Raw genomic sequence first — 26,636 nt, forward strand, 5'->3', positions numbered from 1 at the left:
TCAGTCCAAAGGGCATGCTACCGAGGAGCTTAGAATTTCATGTCTGAACTATCACTTATGGATATCGAGTCAAGCTCCACAGGGGTCCGAGAATTTACTGCTCTCCGGACTACCTTCGGGGGATCTGGAGAGACAATTTGCCGGCTCCTCCCGGCAGGACTCAAACACATCTCTCCAGGTAATTACCCAGTACCTGATCTTCAAAGAGAGAGTCTGGTTGTGTTTCCATTTGGACAGGCCCAGCCGAACATGATGCTTCAGGCTTTCATTACTTCTGTCAACAGCAGCTGGAGACGAGGAGCCGTTTATTCCCACTTCAACTCTGGAGAGGGGAAAAAGAGAGACGCAGGGAGGGAGGATTTGTCAGCGTCGTTCCTGACAGCATCAGCAATCGCTCTGCTGAGCCCTGCTGGTCGGCCGTCTCTTCTAGAGAAGCGAGTTTGCGGCTGTTACCAAATTAAAGGATAACTCAGGCTCAAGATAGACCCGTTTTTAAGAAGTCCCCAACCCGGTTGTCATTCCCCACATTCAGATGGCAGCTGCAGCAAATTAATTCCCCACGCGCCGTCCAAGTTAGATTCGGATCTGGACTGTGGTAGAATCATAGAATCATAGAGTTGGAAGAGACCCCCAAGGGCCATCCAGTCCAACCCCCTGCCATGCAGGAACACACAATCAAAGCACTCCCGACACAGGTTCATCCAGCCTCTGTTTAAAACCCTCCAAAGAACATAAGAACATAAGAACATAAGAACTAGCCTGCTGGATCAGACCAGAGTCCATCTAGTCCAGCATTCTGCTATTCGCAGTGGCCCACCAGGTGCCTTTGGGAGCTCACATGCAGGATGTGAAAGCAAGGGCCTTCTGCTGTTGCTGCTCCTGAGCACCTGGTCTGCTAAGGCATTTGCAATCTGAGATCAAGGAGGATCAAGATTGGGAGCCACAGATCGACTTCTCCTCCATCAATCTGTCCAAGCCCCTTTTTAAAGCTATCCAGGTTAGTGGCCGTCACCCCCTCCTGTGGCAGCATCTTCCAAACACCAATCACAAAAGAAGGAGACTCCACCACTCTCCAAGGCAATGAATTCCACTGTCCAACAGCCCTGACGGTCAGGAAGTTCTTCCTAATGTTTAGGTGGAATCTCTTTTCCTGCACCTTGAATCCATTCCTCCGTGTCCCAGTCTCTGAGGCAGCAGAAAACAAGCTTGCTCCCTCTTCGACATGGTGTCCCTTCAAATATATTTAAACTTGGTACAAGGAAGAAGGGGCTTTCCCCTTTCCCCTGTGTGACTTTCCAATCCAGAATGGCCCCAGAGAGCACAATTTGCCTTATGTGGGGCTGGCGTAGTGGCGAAGAGCAGTGGCTAAGAGCAGGTGCACTCTGATCTGGAGGAACCGGGTTTGATTCCCGCTTCTGCCGCTTGAGTTGTGGAGGCTTATCTGAGGAATTCAGATTAGCCTGGGCACTCCCACACACGCCAGCTGGGTGACCTTGGGCTAGTCACAGCTTCTCGGAGCTCTCTCAGCCCCACCCACCTCACAGGGTGTTTGTTGTGAGGGGGGAAGGGCAAGGAGATTGTCAGCCCCTTTGAGTCCTCTGCAGGAGAGAAAGGGGGGATATAAATCCAAACTCCTCCTCCTCCTCCTCCTCCTCCTCTTCCTCTTCTTCTTCTTAAGGCTGCCAACTCCAGGTTAAGATCTTCTTGGAGATTTGGGGGTTGGAATCTGGGGGGAGGATCAGGTCTGGGAAGGGGAAAGGGAAGGACATCAGCGGGGTATAATCCCATACAATCTATCCTCCAAAGCAGCAATTTTCTCTACGGAAACTGATTTCTGTTGTCTGGATATCAGGGGTGGAGCAAGGGGGAACTGCACCGGGTGTGTGTGCGTGCCCTGCGCTCCTGCTGCGGTGCTGCCTGCTGCGGTGCTGCCTGCATGCCCCAGCCACGCCCCTGCACCGGGGCATGCCTGGGGCACCGCCCCGCCCCCACCGCGGGCGCTACATCACTGCTGGATATCAGTGGCAATTCCAGGAGGTTTCCAGAGCCCACCTGGAGGTTGGTAACTCCACTGCAAAGGCAGTAAGGAAAATAGTTCCGTGCAGTTGCTATAGGACTGGGGGAATGACAACACTCACCCTCACCACGTCTGGTCTGAGCCCAAGAAGTGTTCGTCGTGCAATTTGTGAGCCAGGAAATGGTGACTTGCACGTGCGAACGAGCCAGCTCAGCCCAGCTTCTGCAGACCAAACCAGCTAAGTGTCCACATGGCATTGGAGGCAGTAAAGTCACTTCACACATTCACAAAATAATGCACTATGTCAGTGACGGGACTGAGTGCCCAAATTGCAACCCAAACCCCACTTATTTATTGCAAAGTGCCAACCCGGCAATTTAACCTGAATGCTGAGGTTTTAGTTTAGAGAAAAAACCAGTTGGCTCCCTCTTCCTCCGCCCCACCCGTTCGAGCAGGGGCCAGCCTGCTCTAGCCTCCAGCAAGTCCCGCGCGCACCGCTCTGTGCCTCTCTAGCATCTCTGCCTCCTCTGCTCGGGCAGCAGCCACCCAGAGCACAGGCACCAGGCCCGCCAGCCGAGCCCTTCTCACCGCGGTGTGGACATGTCATGCTCAGTGGCCCAGGCCAGCCTGGATGTGTGTGTGTGTGTGTGTGGGGGGTGATTTTCCACCCCCCACAAGGCGAACTCTGTGTGCGCGTGCCCACAGAGAGGGCTCTGAGTGCCACCTTTGGCACCCGTGCCATAGGTTTGCCATCACTGCACTATGTAATCTGTGAGGTATACCATTTAAACTAAAGTGAATACAAATATTACACACACTCACTTCAGCATATAAGAGCAGGCATGCTTTAGAAGTCAGTGAAATCCACCTTTTGTGTTTTTGTGTGTGTCTGTGTGTCACTGTTTGGGCATGTGCGGGCGTGCCTCCTCACAAGATGGAACCGAGCCCAGAACACTGACTCATGCAGAGATGCAGAAGGCAGCCTCTTTTGAGGTGGACAGTCCGTCAGCATTTCTGTATTACATTTGACTTAGAAAGCGGACAGAATTACCATCCCCTGTGCAGGTTGCTTGGGAGGGAGCAAGGCTAGAACAGTTACTCATGCAGAGGCACATGAGGCACTCTTCTCCTTTAGACTCCTAGGATCCTCCAATTACTTAATTTCTTTCTGTCTCACACTGCACTATGTCGCTCCGTAAGTAATGCAGACGTTTTCATTCTGTCGTTCTCGCTGCAAAATGCAGCTTGTCGGTCATTGGCACACGATCGTCACTGCCGAGACCGGAGAAAGGGGAGGAAAGATGATTGAGAAAATCCCAAGCAGAGGTGGAAAGAAACAGATCTGTGAGCTAAGTGCAAAGAATCCCATCCTACAAAGAGAGAGGCAGGGAGAGTGAAGCAGATTAATAACCGCCTTAAAGCCAAAAACAAATCAACACAGAATCTAATTTACAAACCTATTAGATTTGCTATGTAAGCTGTTCGCCGCTGATCTGATTGTCCCTCTGCCTCCTGAATTCCTACAAGACAAAGGAAATGCATTATTTATCATCCTGGTTCCTCTCTGCAGCTCCACGCTGAACGTCGAGGCAATCCATCCCCGGCTTCCGACTGAAAAATGTCGGCCCAAGAGGCCTGCTGCTGCTGCATCCCTCTTCCAGAGTCCACCTGTCAGGTGCTCAGAGACCATTCTCTTTTCTTGTGTCCTTCAAAGCTTTAGTTAGAACTCTCTGATGACTGAAGGTGTAATTGATGGGTTTCCCTGTGTGACCGCAGTTCCCCAGGAATCGATATTGAGCGGAAACCAATTGAGCACGCCCCGACCTATTGAGCCACAACCTGGTTTTAAGAATATGACCTCTACCAAAACCATGCCGCGGGGCGTAGTGGTTAAGTGCTTGCACTGCCACTCACACGGTCAGGAGTTCGAGCCCCCTGTGGGTCAGATATCCTGACAGCTGGCGCATGGTCAACTCACCAACTATCTTTAAGAGTGCAATGTCAACATTAGCCCAAATAAACTCAAAAATACACACGTTGCACTCTGGCTGTGTCTAATCTTATATATTAATCTTATATATAATTGAACAACTCAACACTTCTATTTGTATTTACATTTCCTTATTTCTCTGACAAGGTTCTTAAAAATACAGCATAAGTCTTCCAACTCTTATAACTAAACATAAATAATCACTTAGTCCATTCAATTATCTATTCAGAAACAAAACTTCAGTTCCATATAGTCCATGTATCAATTCTGTAGGTTCTACATAAAAACGTCTCACAGATAGAACATTTTTTGTGCGTCTTCCTCAGTATGCCAGTATGTTCAAACAACTTCCATCAGTTCTTTGAGGCTTCTAATGGGTATATCTGAAATTAAAATGATTGTGATTTCAGTATATATGTATCTGTGTAATTTGAAGAAGAAGAAGAAGAAGAAGAAGAAGAAGAAGAAGAAGAGGACGAGTTTGGATTTATATCCCCCCTTTCTCTCTTGTAGGAGACTCAAAGGGGCTTACAATCTCCTTGCCCTTCCCCCCTCACAACAAACACCCTGTGAGGTGGGTGGGGCTGAGAGAGCTCCAAAAAGCTGTGACTAGCCCAAGGTCACCCAGCTGGCATGTGTGGGAGTGTTCAGTCTAGTCTGAATTCCCCAGATAAGCCTCCACAACTCAAGTGGCAGAGCTGGGAATCAAACCCGGTTCCTCCAGATCAGAGTGCACCTGCTCTTAGCCACTGCTCTTAGCCACTACGCCACTGCTGCTCCATTTGAAACCCATTTGATTCCCCGGTCCTCCTCATAGAGCTTGCTGGGAGACTCTGGGCCAGCCACAGTTCTTTCAAAACTCCCTCAGCCCGTGTGGAGCTGTCAACGGTCCTTTTCGCACAAAGCATCTAAACTGTTTGTAAAACATTTTCAAGCCCCCCCACCCTTTATCATGATGTATGTCTGCACTCGCCCCCTCAAAATGATTCATGGCTGCCATTGGCTGATTGCGCATAAGACATTTGCAAGAAGACGGAGAAGGGAGGAGGGAGAGTAGTTTGGATTTATATCCCCACCTTTCTCTCCTGTAAGGAGACTCACAGTGGCTTACAAGCTCCTTTCCCTTCCTCTCCCCACACCTTGTGAGGTAGGTGGGGCTGAGAGAGTTCTGAGGAACTGTGACTAGCCCAAGGTCACCCAGCAGGAACGTAGGAGAGCGGAAACACATCTGGTTCACCAGATAAGCCTCTGCCACTCAAGTGGAGGAGTGGGGAATCAAACCGGGTTCTCTACCTGCTCTTAACCACTATACCATGCTGGGTCTCTTAAAGGGCTAGAAAGACTTCAGAAAACAAATTCCTAGAGACTCCAGTTAAAGCTTCTTTGACCCGGCCTACTTGGTCAGTGGGAAGAGAAAGAGAGATGATGAAATTCTTTGGAGGAGGGATTCTTTTGTGCTCATTCCATTGAGGCAGACAAGACTCTGATCCAAAGTCTGCGGGAGAGGTGGCCAAGGTCAGGTCCTGGCCCACACACCTCAGCGGAAGCTTCAAGGTATGTGAGACCTCTTCGCACAACAGCAACCTTTCAAGGCAAGGATTCCCGATCTGGAGATTGGCATCCCTAAGCTACACCCACCCCACTTATAGGGAAAGCAAGGGAGAAGGCTCAGTCCGTTTTCACCAGGTGCAACAGGACAAGCACAAGAATTTGGAGTTCAGCAGCAGCAGTGGCAGCAGCAAATGCTGCAGAGACAGGTGTGATTTGCTGCTCCCATCTGCTCTTTGAACGTTTATGACTTTCCGGGGGCAGTGGCCTGGCATAGTGGAGCAGCAGTGGCGTAGTGGGTAAGAGCAGGTACACTCCAATCTGGAGGAACCGGGTTTGATTCCCCGCTCTGCCGCCTGAGCTGTGGAGGCTTATCTGGGGAATTCAGATTAGCCGGTGCATTCCAACACACGCCAGCTGGGTGACCTTGGGCTAGTCACAGTTCTTCTGAGCTCCTTTGGAGTGAGGGGGCGGGATTCTTTTGTGCTCATTCCATTGTGAGGTGGGAAGGGAAAGGAGTTTGTCAGGAGGAGGAGGTCTCCTTACAGAAGAGAAAGGGGGAATATAAATCCAAACTCCTCCTCCTCCTCCTCCTCCTCCTCCTCCTCCTCTTCTTCTTCTTCTTCTTCTTCTTCTTCGAAGTAGTCTTCTGTACAAGCACCAGGTCATTACTAACAAGTGGGGTGAAGTCACATCACAGTGTTTACTAGGCAGACTATGTTTCCAGTGTGGTTTGCCACTGTCTTCCCCAGTCATCCACGTTTTACTCCCAACAAGCTGCATACCTGTTTCACCAACCTTGGAAGAATGGGGGACTGAGTTGACCTGAAACAGGCTACCTGAAACCAACTGCTGGGATATGGGGTGGAGCAAGGGGGAACTGCGCCCGGGGCATGCCTGCACCCTCCACCACTGCCACACCCCTGCACAGGCATGTGCCCGAGGCGTCACGCCCCACCCTGTCCCATTGGTGCTACGCCACTGCTGGGACATATTTTTCAGACACCCATCGGGAAACACTTACTTAGCTCACTGGCTCACCTTTCCTACACATTTCATCACTGGGATTCGTTCTCTGCATTAAGCTTCTTAAAATAGCCCTATTGTGGTGGGTCCTGATATAGTTGGCCCAGGTTGGCCCTATCTTGTTCAGAAGTTAAGCAGCAGTGGCGTACCTTGGCAAACTGGAGCCCTGGGCAAAACCTGAGTTTGATGCCCCCCCATGGGTGGCCACCCTCCCCCACCATGACCAAACAATGATTTTTTTTCCACCAGGTCGTTTCAAAGTCACCATCACATTATAGAACATGCCCCAACTCACAAATCTGAACACAGCAACGGTGCTCTGCTGTCAGGTGCGATTGATTAAGATAGCAGCATCAAAATTTCAGAGTATCTTTGTGAGATCCTAATTGATGATACCACCCAGGTTTGGTGAAGTTTGGTTCAGGGGGTCCAAAGTTATGGACCCTCAAAGGTGTAGCCCCCATCTCCTACTAGCTCCCATTGGAAACAATGGGGGATGAGGCACTCCCTTTGGGAGTCCATAACTTTGGACTCCCTAAACCAAACCTCACCAAACCTGGGTGATATCATCAGGATAGTCTCTTGAAAACTCCCTGAAATTTTGGTGATGCTAACCTAAAAATTGCACTCTCTGCAGGCCTAAAACGGAAAAAACACTGAAAATACAAAATCCCACAAACGAACCTGCATTTTTGGCGCCCACCACAAGGGGGCGCCCTGGGCAACTGTCCAGTTTGCTCAATGGGAGGAACGCCTCTGTTAAGCAGGGTCGGTCTTGGTTAGTACTTTAATGGGAGACAAGCAAGGTATACCTGGCTTGCTTGCCTTGAAAACCCTTCTGGGTTGCTATAAGTCAGGTGTGACTTGATTTGGCTGCATATCCTTTTCCGCACAACCCACAGAAAACGTTTTCAAAATGTTTTCAGTCGTCCTCCCCCTCCTCTTTTACCAAGGTGAATGTCCGCACTCACTCCCTCAAAATGATTCTTGGCCGCCATTACATGATTTTCCCCTTTTGTTTTGAGTTCGGTGTCGAATCAGTGATTCAGGGTTTCAAAGATCCTTGCCACGATTCTCTGTTCCTCCTATAATTAGAAGCATAGCTGGGCAGGAGTGCACCCGGGGCGTACGTTGTGTTTTCTGCCCTCCTGTGGACCCCCCATGGCCCTGCCCCTCCCCTTTCTGCTGGCTGAAAACAGGTCAGGCTGGTGGGGCAGGGCGGGGCCTGGCCTGACAAGGAGGGGTGGGGAAAGGGAGTAAGGGGGCAGGGTCAGGGTTCAAGCTGATTTTCACGCCCCACAGGCACGCGCCCGGTGCAATGTACCACCTGTCCCCTTGTAGCTCCACCACTGCCTATAATCGATGCCTTAAAGATCATCCCCCCGCACACAATTTTTTTAAAAAAAAGAATAAATAAACAGATGAGGAGGAAGAGAAAGTGAGCTGGGAAAATGGTGTTGAGGAGAAAATTCAGGGAAAGAAGAGAAGCAGGGGAAATGCAGTAAATAGATTGATCAGCAATTGAAGACTTTTCAAAACATTTCCGCTGCAGAATCATTTTGAAAGGAGATTCACTGAAAACAGTTTGGGAGTGGAAATAAAACGTTTGGGGGGGTAAAAACAACGTGGAACTCCCTGGAGGAAGCATTCTACTTCCTGCCTCAAAATGATTTGAAAGGCTTGTGTGGAAAGCGCCAATGGAAACTGGCAGAGATGGGTTGCCAAAATCCAGCCTCCATTTCCACTAAGGGAAGTGATCTTTGTGATCTGGGACAGAACTCCAGTAATTTATGAAAACGCTTTGTTATCGTGAACAGTGTTAGGGAATGGTTTTCCTCTGAATACTTCATGTTCCAGAGAAGGAGTACAGCGCTACTCAAGTTCCCTATTATTGCAGCCAGGACTGTTACGAAGGGAATTTTTCTATTCATTCATGTTTTGTATACATTTGCATGGTTGAATGTTTTTATTGATTGATTGATTGATTGATTGATTGATTGATTGATTGATTGATTGATTGATTGATTGATTGATTGGATTTCTATACTGCCCCATCCCCGAAGGGCTCCGGGCGGTGTACAGCATAAAATTCATACAATATCAAATAAAGGAACAAATCATACCAAACACAGTAAACAAATATCATAAGCCCCATCCAGTTAATAATCAATCAAACTCACTAAAACTCCATATAAGCAGCGGTTAATACAATTAAATAATTAAATAAAGGGGCCTTCGGAGTGTCCAGCCGCTGATATGGTGCCCCCTCACTGCTCTTTGCTTTGGCGCTGTTACATCAGGGCCCCCTCATATTGAGGGGCCCGCCGTCCCCCTTCTTGGGGTAGGTTTTAATTGAGTTTTTTTGGATGCCTCTTGCTTATTCATCTAGTAATTATTAACCGCTGTTTTATAAGAGTTTTTAAGATGTTTTATTGGTTATTAACGAGATGGAGCCTATGTGTTTGTGTATTGTAGATGATTTGCTCCTGCTTAATTTTGTTTGATTCTTGTTGTTCACCTCCTGAAGTCCTTCGGGGATCGGGCGGTATAGAAATTGAAGAAATAAATAAATAAAATAAATAAATAAAAATAAGAGGCGTCCAGAAAACCCGCATTTAAAACCTTCCCCCAAAAGGAAGAACAGCGGGCCCCTCAATATGAGGGTTACCCTGATGTAAAACAGCACAGGGAGCAGAGAGGGGCACCACATCAGCGGCTGGTCTCTCCAAAGGCCCGGTGGAACAACACAGTCTTACAGGCCCTGCGGAACTCACCAAGATCCCGCAGGGCCCGGACAGCTGGAGGAAGGGTGTTCCACCAGGCCGGGGCCAGAGCTGTAAAGGTCCTGGCCCGCGTGGAGGCCAGCCGCATCATTGAGGGGCCGGGAACCACCAGCAAATTGGCCTCTGCTGAACGCTGAGACCGAGGGACATATGGGGTATTGTTTACACTGTTCTAAATAATTTGGTACCTTTATTAGTTTTTCCTTCACTAAGTAAATGGTTTCGCTCAACACAGGATTTTTGTATTGTTGTATATATGTCTATGATAGTAGCAGTAGGACTGGTGGTGGTTTCATATTTATAATTGCTATTGTCAGGATGGGCGCCCTGCTGTTCTCCAAGCAGGCCCATTTTGTACCGTGCTCTTCCCTACCCACGGCCAGCCGCTTAGCCCAGCTGTTCGTGCAGCGCATATATCACCTGCATTCTGCCCCAGAGAAGGGGGTATCAGACAGGGGTGGTCAGTTTGTCTCTCGGTTCTGGTGGCACTTCCTAAAGCTGTTAGGCACAGAGCAGGCCCTTCCCTGTGTTTGTTGTGGGGTGGGGGGAGGGCAAGGAGATTGTAAGCCCCTTTGAGTCTCCTACAGGAGAGAAAGGGGGATATAAATCCAAACTCCTCCTCCTCCTCCTCCTCCTCCTCCTCCTCCTCCTCCTCTTCTTCTTCTTCTTCTTCTTCTTCTTCTTCTTCTTCTTCTTCCTCGGCGTTTCACACACCCACAGACGGCCAGACGGAACACACGAACCAGACACTGGAGCAGTATTTCATGGTCATGGTCAACTCAGCTGGCTCATGGTCAACTCAGCCATCCATCCATTTCTTGGTTGGTAAATGAGTACCTAGCTCATAGCTAGGGGGTAAAGAATAGCCAGGGAAAGCAATGGCAAACTGCCCCACAAAAGAGGCTTGCCTATGAAATCACTGCTCGCAGTGGTACCCCAGGGTCGGACACGACTGAAGGGGAAACTTTACCTTTATTCTTCCCTTTGTTATATTACTGTAACTGCAACTCTTGAGCCTGGCAAGGGGTGGGCCAAGGGCAGCAGGGATTTAAGGTCTGGTTCTTTCTATATTCCTCAGAAATCGTCTATCTCTCGCAGGCTTCAGTTCTTAATAAAGTCTTACATTTTTTAGAAGAAAAACGACAGCAAGCTTTATTTGGGGACTGTGGTCTCACAGCTATCTAGCGTGCTAGTCCTAATCTTAATAGTTACGGAACTCCAGACCCCTCCTGGATGTAGGCAACCCTATTTGGAAAAAGTCCACAGCAATGCGGGTTTACACCTCGGAGAGCTGGGAGGGTCTCCCTGGACTGTAAAGGTGTGATGAGATCTCTTAAAGGCACAGATCTCATCACACCGCTGGACTGTAGCTGAAATGCAAGACCATACTCAGAGCAAGACAAATTATGACAGCCAGTCCGTTCAACTGAAGAATATATTTTTTTCGGACGTTGCTCACGAAGTCGCTCCGATTCACTCATTGGCGGGAACAACCAGCTGCGTGGGTCCAACGCTACAGAGCGCAACAATCACCCAACACAATTTTATTACATTTCACAATCCTGGCTGCTTTATGTTCTCCAGCCTCCTTCCTTCCAGTGTGAAAGAAATATTTTATTATCCACGCACTGAAAATACCTTGGGCTTTTATGCATGCGATGCTTATCTCACAATTGTGTACCTTGCAGGGGTTTTTTCTAATTTATTTTTTGTTGAGATGGGATTCTCCCATTGGGAAGCATCCACAGCCACACAGACCTGCCGTTTGGCTCTTAGCTCCACAGTGAGGCTGTAGTGTGCTCTTCTCGTGTTTCTCTGTTTATACATGAGGAGCCTTCTCTGCCTGCCCCAAAACTGCTTGCTGAAGTTGCAACGGGCTGCTGCTTTTCCTGGATCTCTTAACTCTGTCCATTAACTCCCTCTTAAAGGCACAGATCTCATCACACCCATCATTGGTGTTTTGTTAAAGCCCTCTAATTTGTTAAAGCCCTCTAAATTGCGCTTCTATCGATGAAGCTGTGATAGGTATATCGACAACCTTGAAGCCCCTTTCCCAACATAACCCCCCACCAAAAGAAAGAGGCAAAGCAATTCCCTGGACCACAAGCTGCTGAAGAAGGGGATTGTGTGCTTGATCCTCCTCCCTTCCTCTCCACATATACTCTGCTGCTGCTGCTGCTGCAAGAGATTGTTATAAAATACAGGCTTGTTTGAAAAAAAAAGTTGTACAAAGCCTTCCTGATCATCAGGGAGGGTGGAGCTACAGCAGGGAGGGTGGGGTGGAGCAGAGGCATATGGGGGGGAATGGCACCTGGAGAAAAACCCTCTTCCGGTGCGCGCTCCCAGGCCAAGCAGCCCTGTCCCATGCATCATGTAGCCCTCTCACATCATGTAGCCCAATTCCCTGTGTCCCTGCTGCCGGCTCCTGCTCTCCCCAGGGCCTGGGGAGGGCAGAAGTCTGCCTGCAGGGAGCCTGGAAAGGCAGAGCGTTGCCAGGAACGGAGCTCCGCTCCCCCGCCCGGACCCTGGAGGGCCCCTGCTGCCTGCCTGCCTGCCTGCCTGCCTGCCTGCCGGGAGCCATGTCTGACTTCAGCCTCCCGTGACCCTGCCCACATTGTCAAAGAGGATGATGTGGGTGGGGCCAAGGAAGGCTGAAGTCAGGCGAGGGGGAAGGCATCTGGTCACATGGGGGGCAATTTTGTGCTCCCCACGTGACCAGATTAGTTGCACCCGAGGACATGGGTGACCCCAACTCCACCCAAGCCAACTCAACAAAGTTGAGCATTTAGAGAAGCAGCTGGCAAACTGGAGCGAGGGGTGAGGAGAAGGTGTGGACGGCAGTGTGAGGGCCAGGCAGGCCATGGGGAGAGGTCCAAGGCAAATCTGAGTTAACTGGCAAATCTGCCCACTCCGGCAGCAAAGCAAATTAAAAGTCATGCTAGAAGTAGTCTTGCTTTTGCCACTGAGAGAATGGAAAGTGAAAGCGGGGCTCGAGGAAATATGTCCATACAGGAAACCTTGTTGCAAGGGGAATCTGCCCCGTTACCCACCAGACACTTTGTGAACAACCGGCCATTTTAACCAGTCTTAGAAACCACAGGGAGGGTCTGACCTGTCAAGTCATTCCAGCAGCTGCTCAGAACTCCTGGTTGCCATATCTCCAGGTTTGCCCCAAAGTTGGGAACCACAGCCACCTTAATCATGAACTGGCCAAGAATCTTAATCATTACCAGACGATGGGGCCCCCCTCCCCTCCCCTCCCCCCCTCTCATCCTCCTCCTAGGATGGGTGGGCCACGAGCAGATGATAGGTCCTCAGCCAGGAGAAGCTACAGGTGAACACAGGGTGAGAAATATGGAGGAAGAAGCATTACTGCTACTACTACACTTTTATCCAACCCATCCTCAAAAGAACCTGATAATCTCCTGTCCCTCTTCCCCTCACAACAACCCTGTGAGGTAGATTAGACTGAGAAAGAATGATAATGGCAAAGTCACCCAGTGAAATTGGTGACTGAGACCCAAGATAGGAAGGTGGGAATGCAGTTGAACCCTGACCCACCCTTTCTAAGCCCTCTGCTTCGGCCACTACACCACACTGTCCCATCAGCTGTGCTCCTTACCTTGGCCTGAACTGGCAACTTCTCAGCTCTGTAGCTAGGACACATCCTAGTGGTGGCGAACCTTTGGCACTCCAAATGTTATGGACTACACTGGAGTGCCAAAGGTTCGCCACCACTGTCCTAGAACAAGGGTCTGCAACCTGCGGCTCTCCAGATGTTCATGGACCACAATTCCCATCAGCCCCCGCCAGCATGGCTAATTGGCCTTGCTGGCAGGGGCTGATGGGATTTGTAGTCCATGAACATCTGGAGAGCCGCAGGTTGCAGACCCCTGACCTAGAACCTTCACGCACAGAAATCGCTTGTAAGACGGCTACAAAAGGCATCCAATTTGGACAGTCTATTTCAGACCTTCTGTTGCTTCACCCAGGTCGATGCTGGCAGGGGCTGATGGGAATTGTAGTCCATAACATCTGGAGTGCCAAAGCTTCACCACCACGGTATGTATCCCAGAAGGCTTTGCAACATGTAGGCAGTTTGGGAGCATATATCCCCAAAGTCTGAAGCAAGATGGTTGAGTGACATTTGATATTTCCTTCACCTGCTTGCAACCTCCTGCTACTATTTCCCAACGTCAACATTTGGACAGCTGCCCCTTGAGGCCTTTGGCACCTGCGGTAGACAAAGGCCATTGGGGGAGGAGGGGAAAAATGTGCAAAAATCCCTGGGGGCAATAGAGTTCAAAGGAGTCTAGAAAACCGTCCCCTTCCCCTGCCAGGCATGCGGGGACCTCAGATTCCTGTCTCACAGAGACCTTTGGAAGTCTGGCACATAGATGTTTACAATCCCGCTCCTTGGTGTTATCACACCGTGACAACCTGAAAGTTCTTCCCCTTGAGTCGCAGGTGTTATTTCTGGGGAGCTAAATTCTTTTTTTTTTAAGCCACGGCTGTGAATGCCGGCGGCTACATCCCTGCCCAGATGGTCAAGGAATTTCCGTTTCTGTTCCTAGCAAGAGAACTCTTTTCGATTCCTGCAGAGCTGAGTGAATAGGGGTGTGTGTGGTCTTTTACGTTAACACCCATTTCTAGGAACGGAAAGAAGAGAGAGGGCAGTCCTAAATGGCAGCTCGTAAAGTACCCCTTGGGTGGCTGCTTTATCTACCGTAGCAGCCCAAACCAAAGTGGAGGGGCAATAGACACACACACACACACACACACACACACTCACTCACTCACTCACTCACTCACTCACTCACTCACTCACTCACTCACTCACTCACTCACTCACTCACTCACTCACTCACTCACTCACTCACTCACTCACTCACTCACTCTTTTGGGGTGGCACTCTAGAGAACTTCCTCCCAACTGTAATGAAGTCTATGTTCTCACATTAAGTGTATCACGCAGTGGTGGCGAACCTTTGGCACTCCAGATGTTATGGACTACAATTCCCATCAGCCCCTGCCGGCATGGCCAATTACACTAGAGTCTAGTGTAAAATAACTCAAATGGATATCCTCAAAAAGGATACAGGATATAGGTGTTCGGTTCTGGTCGCCACATCTCAAAAAGGATATTGAAGAGATAGAAAAAGTGCCGAGAAGGGCAACGAGGATGATTGAGGGGCTGGAGCTCCGTCCTTTGGTGTAGAGGCTTCAGCGTTTTTTATTCTTTAGTTTGGAGAGAAGACGTCCGAGGGGGGGATATGATTGAAGTCTATAAAATTATGCATGGGGTAGAAAATGTTGACAGAGAGAAATTTTTCTCTCTTTCTCACAATTCTAGAACCAGGGGGCATCCATTGAAAATGCTGGGGGGAAGAATTAGGACTAATAATAGGAAACGTTTCTTCACGCAACGTGTGATTGGTGTTTGGAATATGCTGCCACAGGAGGTGGTGATGGCCACTAACTTGGATAGCTTTAAAAGGGGCTTGGACAGATTTATGGAGGAGAAGTCGATCTCTGGCTACCAATCTTGATCCTCTTTGATCTGAGATTGCAAATGCCTTAACAGACCAGGTGCTCAGGAGCAGCAGCAGCAGCAGGCCATTGCTTTCACATCCTGCCTGTGAGCTCCCAAAGGCACCTGGTGGGCCACTGCGAGTAGCAGAGTGCTGGACTAGATGGACTCTGGTCTGATCCAGCAGGCTAGTTTTTATGTTCTTATGTTCTTAACTACCCCTAAGAGTCAAGATGGAATCACAGCAGGACATGGGTAGAAGGGAAATGTCAGAGAGTGAAGTTATGTATAACTCCAATAGCAAATCTTCAACAAGCAGTAACTGTATTGGACAAGATGCCTTTTAAAATGAGGATATTTAAAAGTATTTTCTTGCCCGCACACACTTCAGTTTCAGTCAAATTAAAAAAATCTGCACCGTCATTAAGTTCCAATCTTAAAGAGAAGTTTTATAAAATGAACCTGTCACTGGAGGAATTGGCAAAGATGCATAAAAGCTTTCGGAACGTGTGTCAGCAATGGGGACCTCATAAAAGGACTTTCTATCATTTATGGTGGGTTAGGAGTAAAGCCAAAAAGAGAGAAAAAGAATACAAATACATTTAACAGTCCAAAAGATCTTAAAGACTAATTTACAAATGGACAGTTTGGAGTAAAAAATGGAACAATGTTTTTATACATGACAACGGCAGTGAGATTATTGTGCTTGCAAAAATGGGAAATTGCAACTATACCTACAAGAGGAGAATGGTTTGTGAAGTTACTGGAATTGAGGGAGATGGTCAAACTTATTTTTTCGATTAGAGAAAAGAACATATCTGAAATGAACTGACAACTGATAGACTTTTTCCATTACACACGCGCATACGCACACACACATAAAAAGTGATAATTTGTGAACCTGAGGAGCAGAAAAACAAGAAAATAACACATAATTGTCAATTAATTTAGAACACGAAAATCGAGATAACTGTCAATTAATTTAGAGAAAGGCATTAATAATAATTAATTTGATCACTGTAATTAGAGAGCAAGTAGTAAATTTTAAAGTGTGTTTATATTTGGTGTGGACAAAATTGGGAGCGCTATTTTATTTATTTAGTTTGTTTTATTTCTCTTTTATGCATTTTTAATGTACACTTTCTTTTTTGATAGTATGGTTTTGGTTTGTTTGGTTCTTTTTTCCTCTTTGTGTATGTCTTTAAAGTCTTAATAAAATATATATATCGCCCCAAATCTGCACGGTCAGTCATGGATGTAAGTGGGGGGGGGGGGTTTCTCGGGTTTGAACCCCCCCCCTTCATGTCCGAAGCTCCGCCCCTCCGTTTGTGGGTTTTTAAAACATTTTTTTAGTGCTTTTTTGGTTTTTTGGCCTGTAGGGGGTGCTTTGTTTGGGCTAGCAGCACCAAACTTTCAGGGATTGTTTGGGGGACTCTCTTGATGATACTACCCGGGCTTGGTGCGGTTTGGTTCAGGGGGTCCAAAGTTATGGACTCCCAAAGGGGGTGCCCCCATCCTCCATTGTTTCCAATGGGAGCTAATAGAAAATGGGGCAACACTTTTGAGGATCCATAACTTTGGACCCCCTGAACCAAACTTCACCAAACCTGGGATGTATTATCAGGAGAGTCTTTTATTGATACCACCCAGGTTTTGTGACGTTTGGTCCAGGGGGTCCAAAGCTATGGACTCCCAAAGGGAGTGCTCCATCCTCCACTGTTTTCAATGGGAGCTAATAGAAGATGAAGGCTACACCTTTGAGGGTCCATAACTTTGGACCCCCTGAACCAAACTTCATCAAACCTGGGTGATATCATTAGGAGAGACTCCTAAAGATACCCTGAAAGTTTGGTGCTTCTAGCTTAACAATTGCACCCCTGACAGCAGGCACCCCCCATTTTCCCCCAGATTCTCCTTTTAAATCCACCCCCTTCGGCATGGATTTAAAAGGAGAATCTGAGGTCCTCAGTTTAGAAGAAGAAGAAGAGTTTGGATTTATATCCCCCTTTCTCTCCTATAGGAGACTCAAAGAGGCTTACAATCTCCTTGCCCTTGCTCCCTCACAACAAACAACCTGTGAGGTGGGTGGGGCTGAGAGAGCTCCGAGAAGCTGTGACTAGCCCAAGGTCACCCAGCTGGCATGTGTGGGAGTGCACAGGGTAATCTGAATTCCCCAGATAAGCCTCCACAGCTCAAGTGGAATTGATACGGTGATATGCTGCTTTTAATGGGGTTTTAATGATTTAAAGTATATAGAGCCATTTTATTATGATTTATTTAATTATTGAGATTTATTGATTTCTTTTGTGCTCTATTCATACATTTATGTTCACCGCCCTGAGCGGTATACAAATATAATAAATAAATAAATAAAATAAGTGGCAGAGCAGGGAATCAAACCCGGTTCCTCCAGATTAGAATGCACCTGCTCTTAACCACTACGCTACATTGAAAGTGGTGCTGTTTCGGGTGGGGGATAATCCACCCCAAAACAGCATCACTTTCATCGTTATGACCGGGACCCTGTGATCTCCCTTTTAAGGTGGATTTAAAAGGAGAATTTGGGCTCTCTAGTTTAAACACCATTGAAAGTGATGCTGTTTGGGGTGGATTCCAGCATCACAGCGGCTGCCTGGGGGGGGGTGTGTGCAAAACTCAGATTTTGCACCGGGCTCCATTTTCCCTCTATGCCTCTGCCCAGGGAGGGGCAGGGGAGGCAGGGGAGTCCGCCATCCCCAACCTTGGAGAGCTGCTTTTATAAGCACTAGGCCAGGGGCGGGGCTTGGGGAGGCGTGGCCATGCCCTCGGGGCAGGTGGGGGTGTGGCCCCCCCGGAACCCCCCATAAAAAATCTATTCCTACGTCCCTGCAGTCAGTCCAGTCTCCAATGGTTAATCAGAAACCTTGCTGGACAAAAGGCCGATCTGATTTGCCCATTGTCTAAAACCCCTTAGCCATTTTCAGAGGCGCAGGGGAAAATGGCACCCGGAGGCAAACCCTGCTCCGGGCATGTCCCCTCCCCCACACCCCACTTCCCTTTGCTAGCGGCTGCTCTGTCTTGGCAGACGGATGCATGGCGGTGGCTCAAAGGAAGGGATGCTCCAGCCACGCCGCCACCGTTTTCCTTCCGGAAAGGAAGGGAAGTGGTTGGAGGGGCTCTGACCGTGGTGGCGCTGTTAGCCTTCGCTGCTTCCCTTCTCTCGAAGCGGGCTGCCCGCTCGGCGGTCCTGTTTGCCTTCTGGAAAGGAAGCGGCCGCGGCTGGTGCTCCAGGTCAGAGTTAAAGCACCTCCCTCGCCCACGTCATCCTTTTCAGCAATGTGGATGGGCCGAGGGAGGCCGAAGACTCTGGGGGCAGGGAGAGGCATCTAGTCACGTGGGGGGATTTTGAGCCCCCCCATGTGACCAGATTAGTTGCGCCCGGGCAGTGGTGGGATTCAAATAACTTAACTGCTGGTTGTTTACAAGCACCATTTTAACAACCAGTTCTGCCGAAGCGGTGCGAACCGGCTGAATCCCACCACTGAGCCTGGGGACATGGATTACCCCATGTCCCCGTGCAGATACGCCACTGGCCATCTTAGGTTGAATGATCTTCATAAGGACTATCAGTGGTGGCGAACCTTTGGCACTCCAGATGTTAGGGACTACAATTCCCATCAGCCCCTACAATTGGCCATGCTGGCAGAGGCTGATGGGAATTGTAGTCCATAACATCTGGAGTGCTGTCTGTGCCACCACAGGATCAGCGTTGGGTGCCTCCCTACCTCCACCCCACCGGGCCAATTTACAGAGCCCCAGTTCTTTTGATGGCTGGGTGGCGGAAGGAGAAGAAACGATTTCAAGAAACTGTTCCCAGGTGAGGTGAAACGAGCAAGCCCTTGATGGGAAATGAAATCGAACGAGTCGCCGAAAAACGAGGTTTAAAGAGCTGGAGGATCAGACAAGATGAACCAGGACAAGAAAAGGGAGGGAAAGAGCATAGGGGAGCATGAAGAGAAGCGGGCACTGGGAAGGAATAGGGAGACGGGACCAGTCCCTTCTGATTAAATATACCCCGACAGCATTATCAATGCTGTGGGGCTGCTAAACTGGAACGGGCAACGGGCCACGGCGGGAGGGAAAACGCCCCAGTCCCCTGCCCAGTCTCTTCCAGCGGTTGCTCCCGGTTAATTCAAAGAAAGACTATTATCCCTTTGATCACCTCTGCCGCTCAAACATCTTCATTCACATCGCATCGCCCTGGAATACCAGGAGAGAGATGAGGAATTAATTTTTTAAAAAGTCTCCGCCAGCTGTGTGCCCAACCTCCGCTCGGCAGGTGCCCGGAGGCGCTCGGGAAGCACTGTGTTGTTCAGGCCGCAAATGAGCTGTTTATTTACTTATTTCCAAATAATAATCGGGAAAGGAAAGCGAGGTTTCTTGCCCTAGCTGTCTAGGAGAACCTTTGGCGATGTTAGGCTGTTGGTCACCCTCCTCTGGAGCCATTCCAGCTTGTCAATATCCTTCTTGAATTTTAATGCTCAGAACTGGGCATGGTATTCCAGGTAAAGTTTGACCAATGCAGAATAGAGTGGTACTATTATATCCCTCTATACTCCTAATGAACCGGCCCAGAATTGCATTGGCTTTCTTGGCTGCTGCATCACACTGCTGACTCATGATCACTTTGTGGTCTATTAAGACTCCCAGATCTTTTCCACCAATACTGTTGTCAAGAGGAAGAAGAAGAAGAGTTGGATTTATATCCCCCCTTTCTCTCTTGTAAGGAGACTCAAAGGGGCTGACAATCTCCTTTCCCTTCCCCCCTCCAACAAACACCCTGTGAGGTAGGTGGGGCTGAGAGAGCTCAGAAGAACTGTGACTAGGCCAAGGTCACCCAGCTGGCATGTTTCGGAGTGCACAGGCTAATCTGAATTCCCCAGATAAGCCTCCACAGCTCAAGCGGGAGAGCGGGGAATCAAATCCGGTTCTTCCGGATTAGAGTGCACCTGCTCTTAACCACTACACCACTGCTGCTCTCAAGCTTGATGTCCCCCATCCTATACATGTGCATTTCATTTTTTCTGCCTAAGGTTAGCATCTTGCATTCATCTCTGTTGAAATTTATTTTGTTAGTTTTGGCCCAGCTCTGATTTTTTTTTTAACAGGCTGCAAACCCAAAAGAGAGGATTGCTTCAATGTTTATTGTTTGGAGACAGACGTCAGACCTTATAGATCAGTTAGCTTATTCACACGTTTATTCCCAGTGATGGGTTTTATTGTACAGTTCCTTTGGACTGTGGGAAAGGACCAAATCAGTTAACACAGGATTCTGAGATTTTGGAGCGGACAGCTGGAATACACAACAGGAGAGAAACTGATGCCTTATTTAATCCTGAGCAGTATAATTTTCAAAGTTAATTCAGACTTTACCCGGTTTCTCCCTCCTTAATTTCTTTAGGAAATTCTTATACCACCCAAGGAGTGGAAAATATTTGGGGAACGACTTTGGACCAACTTCTCTTCTTTCTAAAGCATCAAAATCATTTTGCTCCAAGCCATGGACAACTGTTTCTTAAAAGAGGCAGCAGTGGCTAGTTATATTACGATGTTTCTCTTGGGGTCAACATTTAGCCATTTGCAAAGACGGACTGTTGGTTTTGAACCCAGCTCTCTGATCTGCCCAGGTCATTTTGGATTCTGACCCTGCCCTGTAGGGCAGTGGTGGCGAACCTATGGCACGGGTGCCAGAGGTGGCACTCAGAGCCCTCTGTGGGCACGGGCAGAGTGCCCCCCCCACATCTAGGCTGGCCTGGGCTGCTAGGCTCAATTATTAGCATTAAACCTAAGACCTAATTTTGGGGAAGCAGTGTAGGTAACCCTGTTAAGCGCTGTTAAACCCCACTGATTTTCATGCAAAGAACTAAAGCATGATCCTTTACCTGGGAGTAAGCTCGATTGCTGACAATGTGGATTGCTTCTGAGAAAACCCTCCTAGGGGCGTGATTCACCCATTGGAAGAGTTGCACAGTTGCTTCAAAGCAAAGCCACTGACTACCAAGCTTACTCCTGAGTAACGCACGCTTCGGAGCCCACCGTTTTTTTCTAAACTAAAACCTCAGTATTCAGGTTCAATTGCCGTGTTGGCACTTTGCGATAAATAAGTGGGTTTTGGGTTGCAATTTGGGCACTCGGTCTTGAAAAGGTTCGCCACCACGGCTCTAGGGTATTAACTACCCCTCCTAATTTGGTGTCATCTGCAAATTTGATTAGCATGTCCTCTATTCCGTCAAATGGGTCATTGATAAAACTATTGAACAGCACTGGACCCGGGACAGAATCCTCTGGCACCCCACTAACCACTTCTCTCCTCAGAACGAAGATGAGCCATTGGTGAGCACCCTTCGGGTTCGGTCAGTCAACCAATTGAGGCTTGGCTGACACCTCTAGCAAACTTGTGTCAGACATCGTTTGAATCTAGAGCTAGGGCTGACAACCCCAGATTGTGAAATTCCGGGAGATTTGGGCGTGCAATCTGGGGAGAGCAGGATTTTTTTTTGGGGGGGGGGGGAACGCACCTCAGTCAGGTGTTATACCAGAAGTCCACCTGTCAAAGAAGCCACTCTGTGCAGGGAAACAGACCTCTGTCACCTGGAGATAATTTGTAAATCTGGGAGACCTCCCATCTTAGCTGGAGGATGGGAACGGTACCTAGAATCTACTAAGTGGCTATTGTGGATTTTCCGGGCTGTGTGGCCATGGGCTGGTACTTTGTGCTTCTAATTTTGTGCCCACATCTATGGCTGGCACCTTCAGAGGCAGGTCAGAGTAAGATGTGTCTCCTCACACGTCTTCCTCACCAGTGGCGTAGTGGCTAAGAGCAGGTGCACTCTGATCTGGAGGAACCGGGTTTGATTCCCAGCTCTGCCACTTGAGTTGTAGAGGCTTATCTGGGGAATTCAGATTAGCCTGTGCACTCCAACACATGCCAACTGGGTGACCTTGGGCTAGTCACAGCTTTCTGGAGCTCTCTCTCAGCCCCACCTACCTGACAGGGTGTTTGTTGTGATGGGGGAAGGGCAAGGAGATTGTAAGCCCCTTTGAGTCTCCTGCAGGAGAGAAAGAGGGGATATAAATCCAAACTCCTCCTCCTCCTCCCCCTCTCCCTCTCCTTCTCCTCCTCCCTCCTCCTCCCTCCCTTCTTCTTCTTCTTCTTCTTCTTCTTCTTCTTCTTCTTCTTCTTCTTCTTCTTCTTCTTCTTCTTCTTCTTCTTCTTCTTCTTCTTCTTCTTCTTCTTCTTCTTCTTCTTCTTCTTCTTCTTCTTCTTTGAGTATAGAGGCATTTGTGAAAAAGATGCAAGGATTGTCCAAATGCCCCCTCAGTCGAGTACGAGCCTCAACCGAAGGCCTGAGAAGACTTTGTGGAACGTTTGGAGACTTGTGACAAACTGGAACAGGTCCAGAGGAGGGGGACCAAAATGTTCGAAGGTTTGGATTCCGTGGCCGAGGAGGAGCAGTAAGGGATGTTTAGTCTGGAGAAGAGAAGGCTAAGGGGTGACATGAGAGCCATGCTTAAATATTTGAAGGGGTGACATGTCGAAGAGGGAGCAAGCTTGTTTTCTGCTGCTCCAGTGACTAGGACCAGGAGTAATGGAATGAAGGTGCAGGAAAAGAGATTCCACCTAAACATTAGGATAAGGTGACCAGATGGTCACCAAGAACCGACAGGCGAAAGGGAAGCGGCGACCCTCAAGGCCAAGACATTAACGCCGCGTTAACCGCAGGGAGCGCGACTACTGGCAAGCTCTTGCTTCCCGCCCTGTCACAGGGCGGGAAATGGCAGCGCCCCAGAAGGCCATGTGCTCTTGCGGCCACGCGGGAGGCTGCCACACTGCCTTGCGCCCCAGAAGGCAGTGCGGCAGCCTTCCAAAACCTGGGACTATCAAAAACCTGCGGGACAAGTTGTTTCAAGGCGGGACTGTCCCGCCAAAAGTGGGACGTCTGGTCAGCCTACATTAGGAAGAACTTTCTGACTATCAGAGCTGTTCGACAGTGGAATGCACTACCTCGGGGGGGGGGGGAGGTGGAGTCTCCTTCTTTGGAGGCTGTTAAACAGAGGCTGGATGGTCATCTGTCAAATGTGTTTCATTGTGTATTCTTGCATGGCAGGGGGTTGGACTTGATGGCCCTGGTGGTCTCTTCCAAATCTGATTCTATGATTCCTGTGTTATTCAAAACTTGCCTCCTGCGATTTACAGTTTGCTCTTAGAATCATAGAGTTGGAAGAGACCCGAAGGACCACTTCTTCTGCCTAATTTAGTCCATTATCAGTCCTGAATTCTCTACTGCAAATCTTCTTTTGAAAAAGACAAGTTAAAATGCTAGTGACAATGAAAGGGTACAGTTAAAACTTAAGAAAGGGAAAGTATATTTTGCCTAAAGGAGGAGGTATATTATTATTATTATTGATTGGGCCAAGATCATGTAATATGTTTCCATGGCAGCAAGAATTCGAATGTGGGTTTCCCAGATTCTTATCTAACACTAACCACTACACCACAAAGCTCATGAGCAAGAAGAGGAAAAGTCCTGAGGGTCATCAAAGAGCACTATTTTTGTCATCAAATCTCTTCTGACCTCTGGTGACCCCATAGGGCACTGATGGCGAACCTTTGGCACTCCAGATGTTATGGGCTACAATTCCCATCAGCCCCTGCCAGCATGGCCAATTGGTTCAGCCATAGGGTTTCCAAGGCAAGCGTCTTCGGAAATGGTTTGCCGTTGTCTGCTTCTCCATCGGGACCCTGGTGGTCCTTGGAAATCTCCCATCCAAATGACAGTCAGCGTCAGGGCTGAGAGTGTGTGACGGCCCGAGGTCATCAAGCAAACTACCAAGGCACAAGTAGGAATTTGAACCCAGTTCTGTGTCCGAAATCTTAATCATAGTACTACAGCAGCAAGAAACTTGGCTATTTTGAGAGGAAACTAATTACTGACGAAATGCTCAAGCCAGCCTCAATCTCTATCTTGTCCCTATTGAATTTAGACAGGAACTGGTTTTCCAGATCCAAGTTACAATGAGTCTCTGACCACTAACAATAATAATAATAATAAGAGTTGGATTTATATCCTCCCTTTCTCTCCTGTAGGAGACTCAAGGGGGCTTACAAACTCCTTTCCCTTCCCCGCTCACAACAAACACCTTGTGAGGTAGGTGGGGCTGAGAGAGCTCCGAAGAACTGTGACTAGCCCAAGGGCACCCAGCTGGCGTGTGTGGGAGTGCACGGGCTAATCTGAATTCCCCAGATAAGCCTCCACAACTCAAGCAGCAGAGTGGGGAATTGAACCCGGTTCCTCCAGATTAGAGTGCACCTGCTCTTAACCACTACGCCACTGCTGCTTCCTGGTTCAGTACTTGAATCAAATGTATCCTGGGTTGCTATGCAGAGGTAGGCAATGGCAAACTTTCTCGGTTTATCCCTTGCCTTGAAAACACATGGGGGGGGGGGTTCACCATAATCTGACTGCAATTTGGCAGCTCTTCTCCTCAACAGATTCAACCAGTGCCTATTTACTACTGTCTTGCAGTGTAGACCAAACAGTCCTTCCGGCCTAGAGTGACAGGGGGCTCTCTTCAGTTCGTTGCCAAGATTTTGGTCTCAGCCGGACTCGATCCGATCTCCTCTCCCTTCACGGCCTATCCAGATTTCAGTTCGCTCAAGAGGTTACCAAAATCTCCCGCCACGCGCCCCAAGGCTGGTTTGAGGCCTCCAGCCTACACCGAAAGGTTGGCCTGTGGCATGCACACTTAAGTAAACACCCTGATCGGAAAACCACCCCTTGGGGTCTGCCCCGCCCCCCGTCTCTTGCTGACATGTGGAAGATCTCTGTAGCTACCCTGTTTCCCCGAATATAAGACATCCCCTGAAAATAAGACGTAGTAGAGGTTTTGCTGAAGTGCGAAATATAAGGCATCCCCCCAAAGTAAGACGTAGCAAAGTTTTTGTTTGGAAGCATGCCTGACGAACAGAACGCAGAAAAATAAGACATCCCCTGAAAATAAGACATAGTGCATCTTTGGGAGCAAAAATTAATATAAGACACTGTCTTATATTCGGGGAAACACGGTATCACTCAGCGGCCAGGAAATTGCACTCTGCGCCAGCTCAGGAACACTCTTCCTTCCTATGTAAAAGGCCTTCAAACACATTCCTGGAAGTCATAATGACAAGCACCTGCACTTCTCTTTGCATGCAGGTGATTTCCCTAAAAATGGCCCTGTTTTGTAAAAGACGTTTCCCCAGGGCTAACCTGGGGAAGCCAACAGCCTCCCCCCCCCCCCCAGGTCAATCCCCTCCTCTTTCTCCCCCCGCCGCACCGAGACAGGTCCACACACCCCTCTGACCCCCCCCCCCCCGGGCTCGGCCAGACCATCCATTCATTCCCTTGCCCGCCCCATCAGCAAACCCCCCCCCACTCGAAGCCCCCTCCTCCCCCGTCTGGTGGGATGGGGGCGAAAGGCAGACGAGAGACCCCCCCCCCCCACTCCAGCGTTTCCCAGTCCAGCCGCCGAGGCGAGAAAGCAGGCAGCGTCAGACAAAGAAACTCCGACGCCCCCTCCCCGGCCCAGCCCCCTCCGAGCCCCCCCCCCCCCGGGGCGACCCCCTCCTCCATCCCCATCCTTTGTACCTGCGCCCCCCGCCCAGACAACATGAGTGCAGGAGTGACTGAGCGCAGCTCTCCAACTCCCCCCCCCCTTTGGAAGCCGCCACACGCCCCCTTTATCATTTGGACCCCTCAGTTTGTCCCACCCCCCCAGCTTTGACAAGCTCCCCCCTGCAACAACCCCCCCCTTCTCTTCCTGGTCCTTCCAGACCAAAGACACCCCCAACTGCTGCTGCCCCCCCTCCCTACAGCCCCCACCCCAAAGTGTCCCCCCCCCCTACCCCAGCTCCAGCTGGATCTCCGAGATGTCCGCGAAGATGAGGATGCCCAGGAGTAGGGTCAGCAGCGCCAGGGTCCGGCTCCTGCAGGGCAGCGGCATGGTGCCTCCTCTTCCTCCTCCTCCTCCTCCTCCTCCTCAGGTTGGCCCAAGAGTCTCGGGGTCAGGAGTTGGCACCCTCCAGCCAGAAGCCAGAGACGCCCCCCCCCCACAAACACCAGATTTGGGGGGTCCCTCTGCACCCCTGAGGGGGCTGCCCCCAATCCCTGCCAAGCCAGGAGTGGACTTCCTCACGAGGAGATCCGGCGCCTTCGCTGCTTGTCACTGTTGGTGAAGAGGCAGAGGAATAGAGCTCTCTCCCCCTCCCTCTTCCCCTCCCTCCCTCCTTCCCTCCCTCCCCACGTCCCTCTCTCTCTCTCTCTCTCTCTCTCTCTCTTTCTATCAGGCACTGGCACCGAGGAACCCGACGTGGGAATTGGCCAGACATCCACACACACACACCCCCCACCCCGCAGAGATGCTTCCAAGGTATCAGCTGGCGCTCAGCAGTGAGAGGGCTTTGCACTGGCGCACGCCCTCTCCGGCTGCTAAAGCCCTTCCCTTCTATCCTCACAACAACCCTGCAAAGGGGACTTTCCCAGGGTGTGAAGTACCATGTGGTGGCAACGGGCTTCTGTTTTCTCAGGCAAGTCTCTCTCTCTCTCCTGAGCTGTGGAGGCTTATCTGGGGAATTCAGATTAGCCTGGGCACTCCCACACAGGCCAGCTGGGTGACTTTGGGCTAGTCACAGCTTCTCGGAGCTCTCCCAGCCCCACCTACCTCA

The 26,636-nt window shown here is 49.5% G+C and overlaps 1 protein-coding gene across 2 annotated transcripts in view; it reads right to left on the reverse strand.

The window, feature by feature from the left end:
• Nucleotides 1-26,145, reverse strand: part of ST8SIA2 (ST8 alpha-N-acetyl-neuraminide alpha-2,8-sialyltransferase 2) — a 40,849-nt gene extending 14,704 nt beyond the window's left edge. For both annotated transcript variants that reach the window (XM_048482000.1, XM_048481999.1), the window contains exons 1-3: nt 25,818-26,145; nt 3,475-3,537; nt 194-322 (exon numbers count right to left, since the gene is read on the reverse strand). In XM_048482000.1, coding sequence (XP_048337957.1) covers nt 194-322; nt 3,475-3,537; nt 25,818-25,915 — 290 coding nt within the window. In that variant the 5' untranslated portion in view covers nt 25,916-26,145. The remainder of the gene's footprint in view (nt 1-193; nt 323-3,474; nt 3,538-25,817) is intronic.
• Nucleotides 26,146-26,636: the final 491 nt, after the last annotated feature.

The sequence above is a fragment of the Sphaerodactylus townsendi genome, linkage group LG17 (genome assembly GCF_021028975.2).
Source record: "Sphaerodactylus townsendi isolate TG3544 linkage group LG17, MPM_Stown_v2.3, whole genome shotgun sequence".
NCBI lineage: Eukaryota > Metazoa > Chordata > Lepidosauria > Squamata > Sphaerodactylidae > Sphaerodactylus > Sphaerodactylus townsendi.